The sequence below is a fragment of the Gnatocerus cornutus genome, chromosome 2 (assembly GCF_029298725.1).
Source record: "Gnatocerus cornutus isolate USDA-ARS CGAHR chromosome 2, icGnaCorn1.1, whole genome shotgun sequence".
NCBI lineage: Eukaryota > Metazoa > Arthropoda > Insecta > Coleoptera > Tenebrionidae > Gnatocerus > Gnatocerus cornutus.
In genome coordinates this window covers 2,692,052-2,710,779 of record NC_142234.1, presented here as the reverse complement: position 1 = coordinate 2,710,779, position 18,728 = coordinate 2,692,052, and the positions used below count along the sequence as shown (strand labels likewise).

Here is an 18,728-nt window from a genome sequence, read left to right as displayed (position 1 = left end):
TTTTGGAAATTGGTACTTATAGTACTGAAGGTAAAAGGAGTTAAATCCAACAATTTTGTTTCTGCAGCTTCGTAAATAATAGTTTTACAGAGTAATAAGTCAAATTTTGTAATTTTTTATGGATTTTTAAAATAAAATTATAAAAAAAAATTTGTCAATAGTCTAAAATTAAAAAAAAATTACAAACAGGACTGTGAATAAAGGAAATGCTGTCCAGAAATTTTGCTCCTGTAACTTCATAAATAACAGATTTGCAGAGTTATGAAATACATTTTGTATTTTTTATCGATCCTTAAAATAAAAATTTCAAAAAAATACTTGCCAATGCTCTAATTTTTTGAAAATTAGTACTTATGGTACTGAATATATGAGGAGTGATGACCAGCAATTCTGTATTCTTAGCTGAGTAAATAACAGTTCTTTTTTTTAGAGTGTTGAGACAAATTTTCTAAATTTTTTTTAGAATTTCAAAAAAATACTTGCCAGTGGTCTAATTTTTTGGAAATTGGTACTTATAGTACTGAAGGTAAAAGGAGTTAAATCCAACAATTTTGTTTCTGCAGCTTCGTAAATAATAGTTTTACAGAGTAATAAGTCAAATTTTGTAATTTTTTATGGATTTTTAAAATAAAATTATAAAAAAAAATTTGTCAATAGTCTAAAATTAAAAAAAAATTACAAACAGGACTGTGAATAAAGGAAATGCTGTCCAGAAATTTTGCTCCTGTAACTTCATAAATAACAGATTTGCAGAGTTATGAAATACATTTTGTATTTTTTATCGATCCTTAAAATAAAAATTTCAAAAAAATACTTGCCAATGCTCTAATTTTTTGAAAATTAGTACTTATGGTACTGAATATATGAGGAGTGATGACCAGCAATTCTGTATTCTTAGCTGCGTAAATAACAGTTCTTTTTTTAGAGTGTTGAGACAAGTTTTCTAAATTTTTTTTAGAATTTCAAAAAAATACTTGCCAGTGGTCTAATTTTTTGGAAATTGGTACTTATAGTACTGAAGGTAAAAGGAGTTAAATCCAACAATTTTGTTCCTGCAGCTTCGTAAATAACAGTTTTACAGAGTAATAAGTCAAATTGTGTATTTTTTTATGGATTTTCAAAATAACATTTTAAAAAATTCTTCTCAATAGTCTAAAATTAAAAAAAAAATTACAAACAGGACTGTGAATAAAGGAAATGCTGTCCAGAAATTTTGCCCCTGTAGCTTCATAAATAACAGATTTGCAGAGTGATGAAATATATTTTGTATTTTTTATCGATCCTTAAAATAAAAATTTCAAAAAAATACTTGCCAATGCTCTAATTTTTTGAAAATTAGTACTTATGGTGCTGAATATATGAGGAGTGATGACCAGCAATTCTGTATTCTTAGCTGAGTAAATAACAGTTCTTTTTTTTAGAGTGTTGAGACAAATTTTCTAAATTTTTTTTAGAATTTCAAAAAAATACTTGCCAGTGGTCTAATTTTTTGGAAATTGGTACTTATAGTACTGAAGGTAAAAGGAGTTAAATCCAACAATTTTGTTCCTGCAGCTTCGTAAATAACAGTTTTACAGAGTAATAAGTCAAATTGTGTATTTTTTTATGGATTTTCAAAATAACATTTTAAAAAATTCTTCTCAATAGTCTAAAATTAAAAAAAAAATTACAAACAGGACTGTGAATAAAGGAAATGCTGTCCAGAAATTTTGCCCCTGTAGCTTCATAAATAACAGATTTGCAGAGTGATGAAATATATTTTGTATTTTTTATCGATCCTTAAAATAAAAATTTCAAAAAAATACTTGCCAATGCTCTAATTTTTTGAAAATTAGTACTTATGGTACTGAATATATGAGGAGTGATGACCAGCAATTCTGTATTCTTAGCTGAGTAAATAACAGTTCTTTTTTTTAGAGTGTTGAGACAAATTTTCTAAATTTTTTTTAGAATTTCAAAAAAATACTTGCCAGTGGTCTAATTTTTTGGAAATTGGTACTTATAGTACTGAAGGTAAAAGGAGTTAAATCCAACAATTTTGTTTCTGCAGCTTCGTAAATAATAGTTTTACAGAGTAATAAGTCAAATTTTGTAATTTTTTATGGATTTTTAAAATAAAATTATAAAAAAAAATTTGTCAATAGTCTAAAATTAAAAAAAAATTACAAACAGGACTGTGAATAAAGGAAATGCTGTCCAGAAATTTTGCTCCTGTAACTTCATAAATAACAGATTTGCAGAGTGATGAAATACATTTTGTATTTTTTATCGATCCTTAAAATAAAAATTTCAAAAAAATACTTGCCAATGCTCTAATTTTTTGAAAATTAGTACTAATGGTACTGAATATATGAGGAGTGATGACCAGCAATTCTGTATTCTTAGCTGCGTAAATAACAGTTCTTTTTTTTAGAGTGTTGAGACAAATTTTCTAAATTTTTTTTAGAATTTCAAAAAAATACTTGCCAGTGGTCTAATTTTTTGGAAATTGGTACTTATAGTACTGAAGGTAAAAGGAGTTAAATCCAACAATTTTGTTTTTGCAGCTTCGTAAATAATAGTTTTACAGAGTAATAAGTCAAATTTTGTAATTTTTTATGGATTTTTAAAATAAAATTATAAAAAAAAATTGTCAATAGTCTAAAATTAAAAAAAAATTACAAACAGTACTGTACTAAGGGAAGTACTAAGGGAGATGTTGTCCAGAAATTTTGCTCCTGTAGCTTCATAAATAACAGATTTGCAGAGTGATGAAATACATTTTGTATTTTTTATCGATCCTTACAATAAAAATTTCAAAAAAATACTTGCCAATGCTCAAATTTTTTGAAAATTTGTACTTATGGTGCTGAATATATGAGGAGTGATGACCAGCAATTCTGTATTCTTAGCTGCGTAAATAACAGTTCTTTTTTTAGAGTGTTGAGACAAATTTTCTAAATTTTTTTTAGAATTTCAAAAAAATACTTGCCAGTGGTCTAATTTTTTGGAAATTGGTACTTATAGTACTGAAGGTAAAAGGAGTTAAATCCAACAATTTTGTTTCTGCAGCTTCGTAAATAATAGTTTTACAGAGTAATAAGTCAAATTTTGTAATTTTTCATGGATTTTTAAAATAAAATTATAAAAAAAAATTTGTCAATAGTCTAAAATTAAAAAAAAAATTACAAACAGTACTGTGAATAAAGGAAATGCTGTCCAGAAATTTTGCTCCTGTAACTTCATAAATAACAGATTTGCAGAGTGATGAAATACATTTTGTATTTTTTATCGATCCTTACAATAAAAATTTCAAAAAAATACTTGCCAATGCTCTAATTTTTTGAAAATTTGTACTTATGGTGCTGAATATATGAGGAGTGATGACCAGCAATTCTGTATTCTTAGCTGCGTAAATAACAGTTCTTTTTTTAGAGTGTTGAGACAAATTTTCTAAATTTTTTTTAGAATTTCAAAAAAATACTTGCCAGTGGTCTAATTTTTTGGAAATTGGTACTTATAGTACTGAAGGTAAAAGGAGTTAAATCCAACAATTTTGTTTCTGCAGCTTCGTAAATAATAGTTTTACAGAGTAATAAGTTTAATTTTGTAATTTTTTATGGATTTTTAAAATAAAATTATAAAAAAAAAATTGTCAATAGTCTAAAATTAAAAAAAAAATTACAAACAGTACTGTGAATAAGGAAAATGCTGTCCAGAAATTTTGCCCCTGTAGCTTCGTAAATAACAGATTTGCAGAGTGATGAAATACATTTTGTATTTTTTATCGATCCTTACAATAAAAATTTCAAAAAAATACTTGCCAATGCTCTAATTTTTTGAAAATTAGTACTTATGGTACTGAATATATGAGGAGTGATGACCAGCAATTCTGTATTCTTAGCTGCGTAAATAACAGTTCTTTTTTTAGAGTGTTGAGACAAATTTTCTAAATTTTTTTTAGAATTTCAAAAAAATACTTGCCAGTGGTCTAATTTTTTGGAAATTGGTACTTATAGTACTGAAGGTAAAAGGAGTTAAATCCAACAATTTTGTTCCTGCAGCTTCGTAAATAACAGTTTTACAGAGTAATAAGTCAAATTGTGTATTTTTTTATGGATTTTCAAAATAACATTTTAAAAAATTCTTCTCAATAGTCTAAAATTAAAAAAAAAATTACAAACAGGACTGTGAATAAAGGAAATGCTGTCCAGAAATTTTGCCCCTGTAGCTTCATAAATAACAGATTTGCAGAGTGATGAAATATATTTTGTATTTTTTATCGATCCTTAAAATAAAAATTTCAAAAAAATACTTGCCAATGCTCTAATTTTTTGAAAATTAGTACTTATGGTGCTGAATATATGAGGAGTGATGACCAGCAATTCTGTATTCTTAGCTGAGTAAATAACAGTTCTTTTTTTTAGAGTGTTGAGACAAATTTTCTAAATTTTTTTTAGAATTTCAAAAAAATACTTGCCAGTGGTCTAATTTTTTGGAAATTGGTACTTATAGTACTGAAGGTAAAAGGAGTTAAATCCAACAATTTTGTTCCTGCAGCTTCGTAAATAACAGTTTTACAGAGTAATAAGTCAAATTGTGTATTTTTTTATGGATTTTCAAAATAACATTTTAAAAAATTCTTCTCAATAGTCTAAAATTAAAAAAAAAATTACAAACAGGACTGTGAATAAAGGAAATGCTGTCCAGAAATTTTGCCCCTGTAGCTTCATAAATAACAGATTTGCAGAGTGATGAAATATATTTTGTATTTTTTATCGATCCTTAAAATAAAAATTTCAAAAAAATACTTGCCAATGCTCTAATTTTTTGAAAATTAGTACTTATGGTACTGAATATATGAGGAGTGATGACCAGCAATTCTGTATTCTTAGCTGAGTAAATAACAGTTCTTTTTTTTAGAGTGTTGAGACAAATTTTCTAAATTTTTTTTAGAATTTCAAAAAAATACTTGCCAGTGGTCTAATTTTTTGGAAATTGGTACTTATAGTACTGAAGGTAAAAGGAGTTAAATCCAACAATTTTGTTCCTGCAGCTTCGTAAATAACAGTTTTACAGAGTAATAAGTCAAATTGTGTATTTTTTTATGGATTTTCAAAATAACATTTTAAAAAATTCTTCTCAATAGTCTAAAATTAAAAAAAAAATTACAAACAGGACTGTGAATAAAGGAAATGCTGTCCAGAAATTTTGCCCCTGTAGCTTCATAAATAACAGATTTGCAGAGTGATGAAATATATTTTGTATTTTTTATCGATCCTTAAAATAAAAATTTCAAAAAAATACTTGCCAATGCTCTAATTTTTTGAAAATTAGTACTTATGGTACTGAATATATGAGGAGTGATGACCAGCAATTCTGTATTCTTAGCTGAGTAAATAACAGTTCTTTTTTTTAGAGTGTTGAGACAAATTTTCTAAATTTTTTTTAGAATTTCAAAAAAATACTTGCCAGTGGTCTAATTTTTTGGAAATTGGTACTTATAGTACTGAAGGTAAAAGGAGTTAAATCCAACAATTTTGTTTCTGCAGCTTCGTAAATAATAGTTTTACAGAGTAATAAGTCAAATTTTGTAATTTTTTATGGATTTTTAAAATAAAATTATAAAAAAAAATTTGTCAATAGTCTAAAATTAAAAAAAAATTACAAACAGGACTGTGAATAAAGGAAATGCTGTCCAGAAATTTTGCTCCTGTAACTTCATAAATAACAGATTTGCAGAGTGATGAAATACATTTTGTATTTTTTATCGATCCTTAAAATAAAAATTTCAAAAAAATACTTGCCAATGCTCTAATTTTTTGAAAATTAGTACTAATGGTACTGAATATATGAGGAGTGATGACCAGCAATTCTGTATTCTTAGCTGCGTAAATAACAGTTCTTTTTTTTAGAGTGTTGAGACAAATTTTCTAAATTTTTTTTAGAATTTCAAAAAAATACTTGCCAGTGGTCTAATTTTTTGGAAATTGGTACTTATAGTACTGAAGGTAAAAGGAGTTAAATCCAACAATTTTGTTTTTGCAGCTTCGTAAATAATAGTTTTACAGAGTAATAAGTCAAATTTTGTAATTTTTTATGGATTTTTAAAATAAAATTATAAAAAAAAATTGTCAATAGTCTAAAATTAAAAAAAAATTACAAACAGTACTGTACTAAGGGAAGTACTAAGGGAGATGTTGTCCAGAAATTTTGCTCCTGTAGCTTCATAAATAACAGATTTGCAGAGTGATGAAATACATTTTGTATTTTTTATCGATCCTTACAATAAAAATTTCAAAAAAATACTTGCCAATGCTCAAATTTTTTGAAAATTTGTACTTATGGTGCTGAATATATGAGGAGTGATGACCAGCAATTCTGTATTCTTAGCTGCGTAAATAACAGTTCTTTTTTTAGAGTGTTGAGACAAATTTTCTAAATTTTTTTTAGAATTTCAAAAAAATACTTGCCAGTGGTCTAATTTTTTGGAAATTGGTACTTATAGTACTGAAGGTAAAAGGAGTTAAATCCAACAATTTTGTTTCTGCAGCTTCGTAAATAATAGTTTTACAGAGTAATAAGTCAAATTTTGTAATTTTTCATGGATTTTTAAAATAAAATTATAAAAAAAAATTTGTCAATAGTCTAAAATTAAAAAAAAAATTACAAACAGTACTGTGAATAAAGGAAATGCTGTCCAGAAATTTTGCTCCTGTAACTTCATAAATAACAGATTTGCAGAGTGATGAAATACATTTTGTATTTTTTATCGATCCTTACAATAAAAATTTCAAAAAAATACTTGCCAATGCTCTAATTTTTTGAAAATTAGTACTTATAGTACTGAATATATGAGGAGTGATGACCAGCAATTCTGTATTCTTAGCTGCGTAAATAACAGTTCTTTTTTTAGAGTGTTGAGACAAATTTTCTAAATTTTTTTTAGAATTTCAAAAAAATACTTGCCAGTGGTCTAATTTTTTGGAAATTGGTACTTATAGTACTGAAGGTAAAAGGAGTTAAATCCAACAATTTTGTTTCTGCAGCTTCGTAAATAATAGTTTTACAGAGTAATAAGTTTAATTTTGTAATTTTTTATGGATTTTTAAAATAAAATTATAAAAAAAAAATTGTCAATAGTCTAAAATTAAAAAAAAAATTACAAACAGTACTGTGAATAAGGAAAATGCTGTCCAGAAATTTTGCCCCTGTAGCTTCGTAAATAACAGATTTGCAGAGTGATGAAATACATTTTGTATTTTTTATCGATCCTTACAATAAAAATTTCAAAAAAATACTTGCCAATGCTCTAATTTTTTGAAAATTAGTACTTATGGTACTGAATATATGAGGAGTGATGACCAGCAATTCTGTATTCTTAGCTACGTAAATAACAGTTCTTTTTTTAGAGTGTTGAGACAAATTTTCTAAATTTTTTTTAGAATTTCAAAAAAATACTTGCTAGTGGTCTAATTTTTTGGAAATTGGTACTTATAGTACTGAAGGTAAAAGGAGTTAAATCCAACAATTTTGTTTCTGCAGCTTCCTAAATAATAGTTTTACAGAGTAATAAGTCAAATTTTGTAATTTTTCATGGATTTTTAAAATAAAATTATAAAAAAAAATTTGTCAATAGTCTAAAATTAAAAAAAAAACTACAAACAGTACTGTGAATAAGGGAAATGTTGTCCAGAAATTCTCTGTAGCTTCATAAATAACAGATTTGCAGAGTGATGAAATACATTTTGTATTTTTTATCGATCCTTACAATAAAAATTTCAAAAAAATACTTGCCAATGCTCTAATTTTTTGAAAATTAGTACTTATGGTGCTGAATATATGAGGAGTGATGACCAGCAATTCTGTATTCTTAGCTGCGTAAATAACAGTTCTTTTTTTTAGAGTGTTGAGACAAATTTTCTAAATTTTTTTTAGAATTTCAAAAAAATACTTGCCAGTGGTCTAATTTTTTGGAAATTGGTACTTATAGTACTGAAGGTAAAAGGAGTTAAATCCAACAATTTTGTTTTTGCAGCTTCGTAAATAATAGTTTTACAGAGTAATAAGTCAAATTTTGTAATTTTTTATGGATTTTTAAAATAAAATTATAAAAAAAAATTGTCAATAGTCTAAAATTAAAAAAAAATTACAAACAGTACTGTACTAAGGGAAGTACTAAGGGAGATGTTGTCCAGAAATTTTGCTCCTGTAGCTTCATAAATAACAGATTTGCAGAGTTATGAAATACATTTTGTATTTTTTGTCGATCCTTACAATAAAAATTTCAAAAAAATACTTGCCAATGCTCTAATTTTTTGAAAATTAGTACTAATGGTACTGAATAAATGAGGAGTGATGACCAGCAATTCTGTATTCTTAGCTGCGTAAATAACAGTTCTTTTTTTTAGAGTGTTGAGACAAATTTTCTAAATTTTTTTTAGAATTTCAAAAAAATACTTGCCAGTGGTCTAATTTTTTGGAAATTGGTACTTATAGTACTGAAGGTAAACGGAGTTAAATCCAACAATTTTGTTTCTGCAGCTTCGTAAATAATAAATATTACTTTACAGAGTAATAAGTCAAATTTTGTAATTTTTCATGGATTTTTAAAATAAAATTATAAAAAAAAATTTGTCAATAGTCTAAAATTAAAAAAAAATTTACAAACAGTACTGTGAATAAGGGAAATGCTGTCCAGAAATTTTGCTCCTGTAGCTTCATAAATTACAGATTTGCAGAGTGATAAAATACATTTTGTATTTTTTATCGATCCTTAAAATAAAAATTTCAAAAAAATACTTGCCAATGCTCTAATTTTTTGAAAATTAGTACTTAATTTTTTATTTTTTCTCGAATACTATTAATTTTAATTAATTTTTGTTTAGAAATTTGCCATCTGTATTGCTGTCGGCACCCTCCCTTGCTCTCGGGGTCATGAGTTCTGGGACACCTGTATATACGTTTTTACATTTTTCTCAAAAACTACAAAAGATGAGAATTTGAAATTTTGGGAACAAAAATAAGCGAATAAAACAAATTGAATGACAATATTCACATATTCGTGACACTTCCGGTTATGCCGGAAGTTGTAGTCATTTTGCTTATTTAAAATCGAACACCCCTTATATTATTGCGTTTTCTGATTTTAGATCCAAATTAAGGGTGACTTTTTGTAAAATGTGCTATACATAAATTGAACCATTTCAGAGATATCTTGATTTTTTTAAAAGAATTGCACAGTAGATGTGACTTTTTTTCCGAAATAAGTAAAAAAAAATAAGCAAAATACAAACGTACAATGAAATTTTGCATTAACTTTTTGTATTGGACACCTATTGCCTTCTAAAAATACGAAAAAAAAAAGTGTTTTTACTCTTGTTTCCAATTTTTTCAAGCATGCTTTGGAATGGTGACAATTCAGTTTTATGTGGAATTTTTATAAACAAATTTGGTGGTCTAATAGAAATAAAAAAAATTTCAAAAATGTTTGTGGAAATAAATTTTTTTGTAATGCAAATTTAATTATTTTTTTTTGAAAAATTGAGATATTTCAGAAATGATACTATTTAGGTATAGCACGGTATATATTTTTAATAATTTTTTTAAAAATATTTTTTCTAAAAGTCAAACATACTACACATTTCTGAATCAAGAAAATTAATATCTTCCGAATTATGAAAAAAAACTCTGGGTGCCAATTTAAAATAAGAAATTTGAATATCGCCCAAAAGATACTAAAACATCTAAAAAAATTCTAAAATCATCAGTTTATAGTAAATTAAAAACCATTCAAATTGTTTTTTAAATTTTTGAAATCGGTTCATAAATAAAAATTCTACAACGCCTGCCGTTTTTTAAAAACCACCCTGTATATACGTTTGGACATTTTTCTCATAAACTACAAAATATGAGAATTTGAAATTTTGGGAGCAAAAATAAGCGAATAAAAGAAATAAAATGACAATATTCACATATTTGCCGAAAGTAGTAGACAACTTGTTTATTTAAAATGGAACACCCCATATACAGGGTCCGGCAACACTTGTGTCCACCCCTAAAATCATCTTTAATTTTAAAGATAAAATTTTGAAAATTTGCATACGCTCATAGTAGACAAAGCTCTAGAAACCGACGCAAAAATTCGTTTTTTATCACTGATAGTTTTGGCGTCGCGACGTCTTAAATATGCATTTTTTAGCTAATCGGGAGGGTTTGTGAAATCAACCCCTAATTTATTTATTTTTCAATATAAATGTGTTAAAAATATCTTAACTTAAAAATATAATAACAATTGGCAGTAAAAGCGTTTACATAAGGTTGAAAAAACTTATTAAATTTCTATTAAAATCATTCTTTTGCAACAAATTTTTAATTAATTATTGATTAATACACTTAACTTTGACAACGTGTTAACCTCAAATTTTATCCCTAAGGAATTGAACTCCAGATTTACACCCAAAAATTTTTGAAAATTTACACTAGAGAGTGGACTGATAGCAATGAGCTGGACTTTAGAAAGTGATCTCTAATTTGCATATAGAATTCAAAACTGCAATAAAATATAGGGTGTTCTATTTAAAATAAGCAAGTTGACTGTCACTTCCGGCAAATACGAATCCATTTTTTTGAGCGTCGTTTAATCCGCTTACTTTTGTCCCCAAAATTTCAAGTTTTTATCATTTGCATTTACGTTTACAACAGTTAAAGGGTTAAATTATCAGTCAGGAAGACTTCGTAAATTAATTTTTTTACGCGAACACAGAACTAAAACACATTTTTTTACGTGAACACCGCCTTAAAAGTGTCGCCCATTTCGTAGATTCGAAATTTAAAGGCTATTATGGCTCATAACTGTCGATGTACATCGGTTTCAGACAATAATTTGACAAATAATTCTAACGCTCTTGATCGGATAGTAAGAAATTAACCCATTACCGCCCTGTGTCCTATATATAGGACAGCCATATTACAATTTTTTTCAAGTACCGGTTTAGAAAAATTTAGACCAAAAAGGAGAATATTTAGAAATTTTTATTTGGACAACGGGAAAAATGTCTCTTTTTTAACACTGTAATTTCGTTATTTTTAGTGCGACAGGAACGAAATTTATTGTTGATTCTTTTGTTTGTTTTAGTAATATCACTAATTTGCAAAAATTTAGATCAAAAAGTCAAATTTTTAGAAATTTTTGTTGTAAGACCAAAAAAATTCCATCACTTTTTTTTTTAAATTTCGTAGTTTCTTTATTTTTTATGCGATTTTAACAACATTTGTGGAAATTATCACTCTCGACTGTCTTAAGAGTGTCGAATTAAAAAAATTTAGACCGAAAAAGAGAATTTTTAGAAATTTTGATTTCGAGAAGTCAAAAAATTTTTTGTTTTTTGACCAAAAATTTTTAATGACCTGTAAGTTCTTCATTTTTAATGCCATTATAACCAAATTTGTGCAGTTTATAGGTCTTGACTGTCTTATTAAGAGTACCGATTTAGAAAAATTTAGATCGAAACAGGGAATATTTAGAACTTTTTATTTGGACATCTGTGAAAATGTCAATTTTCTTCAACACTGTAATTTCGGTATTTTCAATACGACAGAAACGAAATTTACGCATGTTGTTTCATTTGTTTGTTTTAGCAATATCACTAATTTGCAAAAATTTAGATCAAAAAGTCGAATTTTTAGAAATTTTTGTTGTAAAACTAAAAAAATTTCACCACTTTTGTTTAAAATTTTGTAGTTTCTTTATTTTTTATGCGATTTTAACAACATTTGTGGAAATTATCACTCTCAACTGTCTTATTAACAATGTCGAATTAGAAAAATTTAGACCAAAAAAGAAAATTTTTAGAAATTTTGATTTCGAGAAGTCAAAAAAAATTTTTGTTTTTTCACCAAAAATTTTTAATGACCTTTAAGTTCTTCATTTTTAATGCCATTATAACCAAATTTGTGCAGTTTATAGGTCTTGACTGTTTTATTAAAAGTACCGATTTAGAAAAATTTAGATCAAAACAGGGAATATTTAGAACTTTTTATTTGGACAACTGTGAAAATGTCAATTTTCTTCAACACTGTAATTTCGGTATTTTTAGTGCGACAGAAACGAAATTTATGCATGTTGTTTCTTTTGTTTGTTTTAGTAATAACACTTATTTACAAAAATTTAGATCAAAATGTCGAATTTTTAGAAATTTTTGTTGTAAGACCAAAAATATGCCAATTTTTTTTTAAGATTTTGTATTTTTTTTACTTTTTATGCGATTTTAACTACATTTGTGGAAATTATCACTCTCGACTGTCTTATTAAGAGTGTCGAATTAGAAAAATTTAGAGCGAAAAGGAGAATTTGTAGAAATTTTTATTTCGAGCAGCTAAAAAAAATACAAAAAAAACTTGAACGCGCTTTAATTTCGACATTTTTGGTGTCACAAGAACGAAATTTGTGGGAGTTTTTTTTAAAGTTAAATAGTCATAGAAGTTGCTAAATTTCGGTTAATTTTAATATCCTTTATATCTAATAACGTAATACCTTTTTTTTGTAAAAACATTGTTAATTTTTTTTGAAAGTTTCTTATACTAAGTGGGGCTAAAGTCTAGATAATTGAATATTTCTTAGAAGCATAAGGAACCAAGTGTGAAAATATGCCGAAACAATTATTTTTGGATCAAAGGTTACGACTATTACGCACGATTTGAAATAAATAGTCATCAATAACTCGCAATTTGCTCTTAAATTGCATATTTGAAAAGAGATTAATAACACACTGTGATTTTTTAGAATACCTGTTTTGTTAATATGTAATGTATTTAAACTAAACTTCAAATATAAAATTTATGAAAAAAAAATTGTTATTTCTAGTAGGGGGCGTTAATGGATTAAGTCATGAACCATAACAGCCTTAAATGTGTCGCCCATTTCGTAGATTCGAAATTTAAAGAGTTGGAGGCTATTATGGCTCATAACTGTCGATGTACAAGGTGATTATAAATGTTTCTAACATCAAGGGGGGCTTTCGAATTTCTGTCATGCGCCGCTTTGTTTTCATAGCGAATATAACTATGTTCACAATTATTTCAAATGTCACTTTACGTCTTCGGTTTTGTGTCAAAATTTTAGATTTTCAGGCTTCAAGTACCACGACTTGAACAGTTTGTTTTGAAGACTAAGTTTGTTCAATGATTGAGGTTAACTACAAATGTCAATTGAAAAATCTAAACCCATATTAGTAACGAGCGGCAAATTTATTTGACATTTCATAGCCACCCTTGATGCTAGAAACATTTATAAACATTTAGATTTGCATCTCTCCGCTGTCAAAGATAAATTTAATAAATTTCAAATAATGAAGAGACTAACGAAGTATCGTCTAAAAACTGTGAGAAGAATAAAAAGTAAAATCCAAATTCAAACGGATAAATATCGCAAATATTTGAGACATATAAATTAATAATTTTATTCCAAATTTTCACATCTTACCGTTTTAAATTGCCATCATTTTAAACACGTCGCATAATAAAGTTGGTGTTTCATATTTTAGTTTCAATATTTAGTATAGTAGCAATTTGAGGTCGTAGAAAAAATATAGTATGTAACTCGTTTATAAATTACTCGATGCGCTCGTGCCTAAATGTACTCGTGACTAAAAGGACGTTTATAAAACTTGTTACATAATATACTATTTAATTGACCTATATTTTTGTGACGGTTACTATTCTATGTTAAATAAGAAAAAGTCGATTTTGCGTTAATTTTGTAATTAAAATGAAACAAGTTCATATCTTTGTTAAGTGGTTTAGAATAAAAATTTTATATTCTTAATTTTCAGGCATTTCTATATTTTTCAAAATAAGTGAAATTTTGAATAGATATAAATATATATTATATTATTTCCTTTATTTAATGTACATATTTATGTATTATAGTTTCTTTTCAAAAATTAAATAACTTATAGATGAAATACAAGGTGTTTATAAATGTTTCTAGCATCAAGGGGGGGCTTTGGAATTTCTGTCATGCGCTATTTTGCCGCATTGTTCTCATAGTGTTCACAATTATTTCAACTGTCACTTTACGTCTACGACTTTTCAGTTACGGTTTTGTGTCAAAATTTTAGATTTTCAGGCTTCAAACCACAACTTGAACAGTTTGTTTTTAAAACTAACTTTGTTCAATGATTGAGGTTAACTACAAATGTCAGTTGAAAAATCTGAACCCATATTAGTAACGAGCGGCAAATTTCTTTGACATTTCATAGCCACCCTTGATGCTAGAAACATTTATAAACACCTTGTGTATCGGTTTCAGACAATAATTTTACAAATAATTCTAACGCTTTTGATTGGATAGTAGGAAACTAAGCGAAAAACGATATTCCTGAAGAAAGTTCGATTTTCAATTACTTGCCTGACTGCCTTCACCTATTTTGTAATAAAAATTTCATCCTCCACTCACCAATTTTCGCCAAGCTGGCACAGAATATCCACAATCCTATGATGAATGGCGTTTCGATTCTATGAAAAGAGACCGACAGCACTGGATATCTTTCAACTGTTTTTTCAGTCGTGGTCAAAGTGGCTTCCGTCGTCGACGTCGTCGTCGTCGCCGACGTCGCTTTTTTGGGATTCACCACCGTCCCCATGTAAAGAGTGTTGTCGCGAGGGTTGACGTCGCGGTTGACAGGAGGGTGCATAACAGTGTCGGAGGCATGGTCGGGTGGTTTGGCAACAGCCATGGACATCCATAGCAGAATCAAACCGACCTTACAAGCCCGACGAGACAGGTTTACGCCGTGTTGAAGTGAATACATCACATATGTTTTAGGATCGCGCGAGGACTGCCATGGAGGCAGCCGGCTGCAGGCACCGTGCACCTGCCGAGACTGGGCGTCAAACCCCAGCTGATGTCAGCGTCGCGGCGCTTGGAGTTGCGCATAACGGGTGGAAAGCCGCTCGATGTTTTGTTTGGATTTCATGACACTTATAAGGGGTTTTAATGATTTAGTGGATCTGAATGGAGTAAACAGATGAGTGAATCAGTCTTTAAGAGGAAAAGCAATTATTGGGGGATTGCTGATTTTCTCATCGATTTATCTAAAGGGGATTCAATCAGGGGTTATCGCCAGATAAGGATATTGCGGTTGGATTCAGTTGTAGGTTCTTATGGATATAACAGATCGATACATCCGAATTTTATATTAAAAATGATCGAATGGAAAATAACCTGAAACTTCACAACCGTACATTTTAAGTTGTTCGCTGAATTTATTAATACATTTTTGTGCAATAAAACACGTCTCAAATATTCGTAGAAGTTTGCACTCTAAACAAATAACGTTATCATGTTTGCGTTACGAATAGGTAAAATTTAGCGTTATTAATTAATTAATTATGTACGAAAATAACATATAAATAATTTTATTTATTTTTTCTAAATATAAACAGAAGTATGGGTATAAAGTTTGTTTTGGTAAAGTGGTCAAAATACTTAAAAGTTTAAAATGATTTGAGGGGTTAAGCAACCAAACATACAATTATGTTATGTTAACTATCTGTCCCCGAATAAAATATTGCAAAAAAAGTCCTCACAAAACACTCAAATCAAAGCTTAAATTGGTTTTATATTATAAAAAATTAATATCGATTCACTCTGGAAGTTGAGTGAGTAATTATGTAGAATTACAATTACAATTAAAATTTAGAAAATCAGATGAAACCTTATGCAGAATCTTTAGGAGATACAAATTTTTTTTAAACAGAATCGAATCGGAAATAAGTAATTATAGGTAAAGACTCTATAGATAATGTTATGTCTAGACAGAGTTTATTGAGAGTACGAGGAATCTAAAGAAACTTCCTTAGGAAATTTATAAAAAATTCAATTAGTCTCAAAACACAAAAATCAACAAAATTCAAAGAAAGATTGCACAAATGCTCGAGAGCAATTTTGCATCGAAATAAGCGAATTTCTCTAAGAATTTTGATGATTTCGTGCAGATTTCTGCTGTTTTCTTGCAACTTAGCCGATGAATCTTGATAAAAATTGGTGGTTTTGTAGATTTCAAGCTCTTCTTTGTGGATTTAAGCCAGAAAACAGCGAAAATCTGCGAGAAATCGTCGTTTTGCATCGAAATAAGCGGATTTCTCTAAGAATTTTGATGATTTTGTGCAGATTTCTGCTGTTTTCTTGCAATTCAGCCAATGAATCTTGATAAAAATTGATGGTTTTGTAGATTTCGTGCTCTTCTTTGCGAATTCAAGCCAGAAAACGGCGAAAATCAGCGAGAAATTGTCGTTTTGCATCGAAATAAGCGGATTTCTCTAAGAATTTTGATGATTTCGTGCAGAATTCTGCTGTTTTCTTGCAATTCAGCCGTTGAATCTTGATAAAAATTGGTGGTTTTGTAGATTTCGTGCTCTTCTTTGCGGATTTAAACCAGAAAACAGCGAAAATTATCGAAAAATCGTCGTTTTGCATCGAAATAAGCAGATTTCTCTCAGAATTTTGATGATTTCGGTCAGATTCCTGCTGTTTTCTTGCAATTCAACCGTTGAATCTTGATAAAAATTGGTGGTTTTGTAGATTTCGAGTTCTCCTTTGCGAATTTAAGCCAGAAAACGGCGAGAATCAGCGAGAATTCGTCGTTTTGCATCGAACTAAGCGAATTTCTCTAAGAATTTTGATGATTTCGTGCAGATTTCTGCTGTTTTCTTGCAATTCAGCCGATGAATCTTGATAAAAATTGATGGTTTTGTAGATTTCGTGCTCTTCTTTGCGAATTCAAGCCAGAAAACAGCGAAAATCAGCGAGAAATCGTCGTTTTGCATCGAAGTAAGCGGATTTCTCTAAGAATTTTGATTATTTCGGGCAGATTTCTTCTGTTTTCTTGCAATTCAGCCGTTGAATCTTGATAAAAATTTGTGGTTTTGTAGATTTCGAGCTCTTCTTTGCGAATTCAAGCCAGAAAACGGCGAAAATCAGCGAAAAATTGTCGTTTTGCATTGAAATAAGCGGATTTCTCTAAGAATTTTGATGTTTTCGTACAGATTTCTGCTGTTTTCTTGCAATTCAACCGTTGAATCTTGATAAAAATTGGTGGTTTTGTAGATTTCGAGTTCTCCTTTGCGAATTTAAGCCAGAAAACGGCGAGAATCAGCGAGAATTCGTCGTTTTGCATCGAAATAAGCGGATTTCTCTAAGAATTTTGATGATTTCGTGCAGATTTCTGCTGTTTTCTTGCAATTCAGCCGATGAATCTTGATAAAAATTGATGGTTTTGTTGATTTCGTGCTCTTCTTTGCGAATTCAAGCCAGAAAACAGCGAAAATCAGCGAGAAATCGTCGTTTTGCATCGAAGTAAGCGGATTTCTCTAAGAATTTTGATTATTTCGGGCAGATTTCTGCTGTTTTCTTGCAATTCAGCCGTTGAATCTTGATAAAAATTTGTGGTTTTGTAGATTTCGAGCTCTTCTTTGCGAATTCAAGCCAGAAAACGGCGAAAATCAGCGAAAAATTGTCGTTTTGCATTGAAATAAGCGGATTTCTCTAAGAATTTTGATGTTTTCGTACAGATTTCTGCTGTTTTCTTGCAATTCAGCCGTTGAATCTTGATAAAAATTGGTGGTTTTGTAGATTTCGAGCTCTTCTTTGCGAATTCAAGCCAGAAAACAACGAAAATCAGCGAGAAATCGTCGTTTTGCATCGAAATAAGCGGATTTCATTGTGGTATTCCAATTAACTGAAAAAATTGAATTTTCAGATTTTGAAGAATAAAAAAAATCTATTTAAATAAGAAGATTCTAGTATAAAAAAATAAGAAGATGAAAAATTTAAAATGCATCTAAAAAATGTAGAGATAATGTAAAGAGAATCGTAAGAAGTAAAACATCTGACTAGGTATAGAAAATCTAAAAACAATCTAAAGGAAAGAAAAAAAGAATGTGTCCGCAGTCTTAACCGACCTTAATTTGGCTCTGAAACCTGAACCTAAGGGGAGGGCTAAGGGAGCTGTAGCACAATTTAATTAGCATTAATTATAGGAGTGTCGAAATTTTAGAACAAATAAATAATGCAATTAAAAATTTCAAGTTACTCATGAAAATTGTATACAGTGGAACTTTTCTTAAGCGGACACGAGAGGAAGTGTCCGCTTAATAGAGAGGATTCAAATTTTCAGAAACGTTTTTATAATAAAAATTTGTACTTTATAAATAGAGCAAAATTTCTTCAAACCAATAATTTATTAACAATAAAAGATTAAAGGAAATCAAGTGCATAAATTATTTTTTCTTACTAAATTTGGAGGTTAAACACAGTTTACACTTCTTCAAAATCATTTAAAACAGGAAAAATTATTATTATTATGCGAATGGGAGTTTCTTAGAAAATTATTCGTCTTGTATGAATGGCGTAAAGTAAACAAAAACGAACCAAACTATCTTAGAATCTTAGAATCAGCCATTTTTTTAATTTTTTTTGTTTTGTTTGAAAATATACAAGGCTTTAAAATCATTCATTTCATTCAATTTTGAATTTTTAAAAAATCCAAGTAGTCTTTTGACCTTTTGATCAAATGAATAATTTCTCACTGAAATCAGTGGCGTCAATAAGAGGAAGAAAAATTACAGCAATTTGATTTAAAAACATGGAGAAAACAAAATTTTTAATAAAAGTTTAATATCATCATAAATTTTTAATAATACAAACATGTAACCACCGTAATAACGATAGCCTTATTGTATTGCAA

General features: G+C 28.5%; 1 protein-coding gene across 6 annotated transcripts in view; it reads right to left on the bottom strand.

Moving 5' to 3' along the window:
* The window catches only part of Nhe2 (Na[+]/H[+] hydrogen exchanger 2), an 85,381-nt gene extending 70,497 nt beyond the window's left edge, over positions 1-14,884 (bottom strand). For all 6 annotated transcript variants that reach the window (XM_088050429.1, XM_088050430.1, XM_088050431.1 and 3 more), the window contains exon 1: positions 14,438-14,884. In XM_088050429.1, the coding sequence (XP_087906555.1) occupies positions 14,438-14,792 (355 nt within the window). In that variant the 5' untranslated portion in view covers positions 14,793-14,884. The remainder of the gene's footprint in view (positions 1-14,437) is intronic.
* Positions 14,885-18,728: the final 3,844 nt, after the last annotated feature.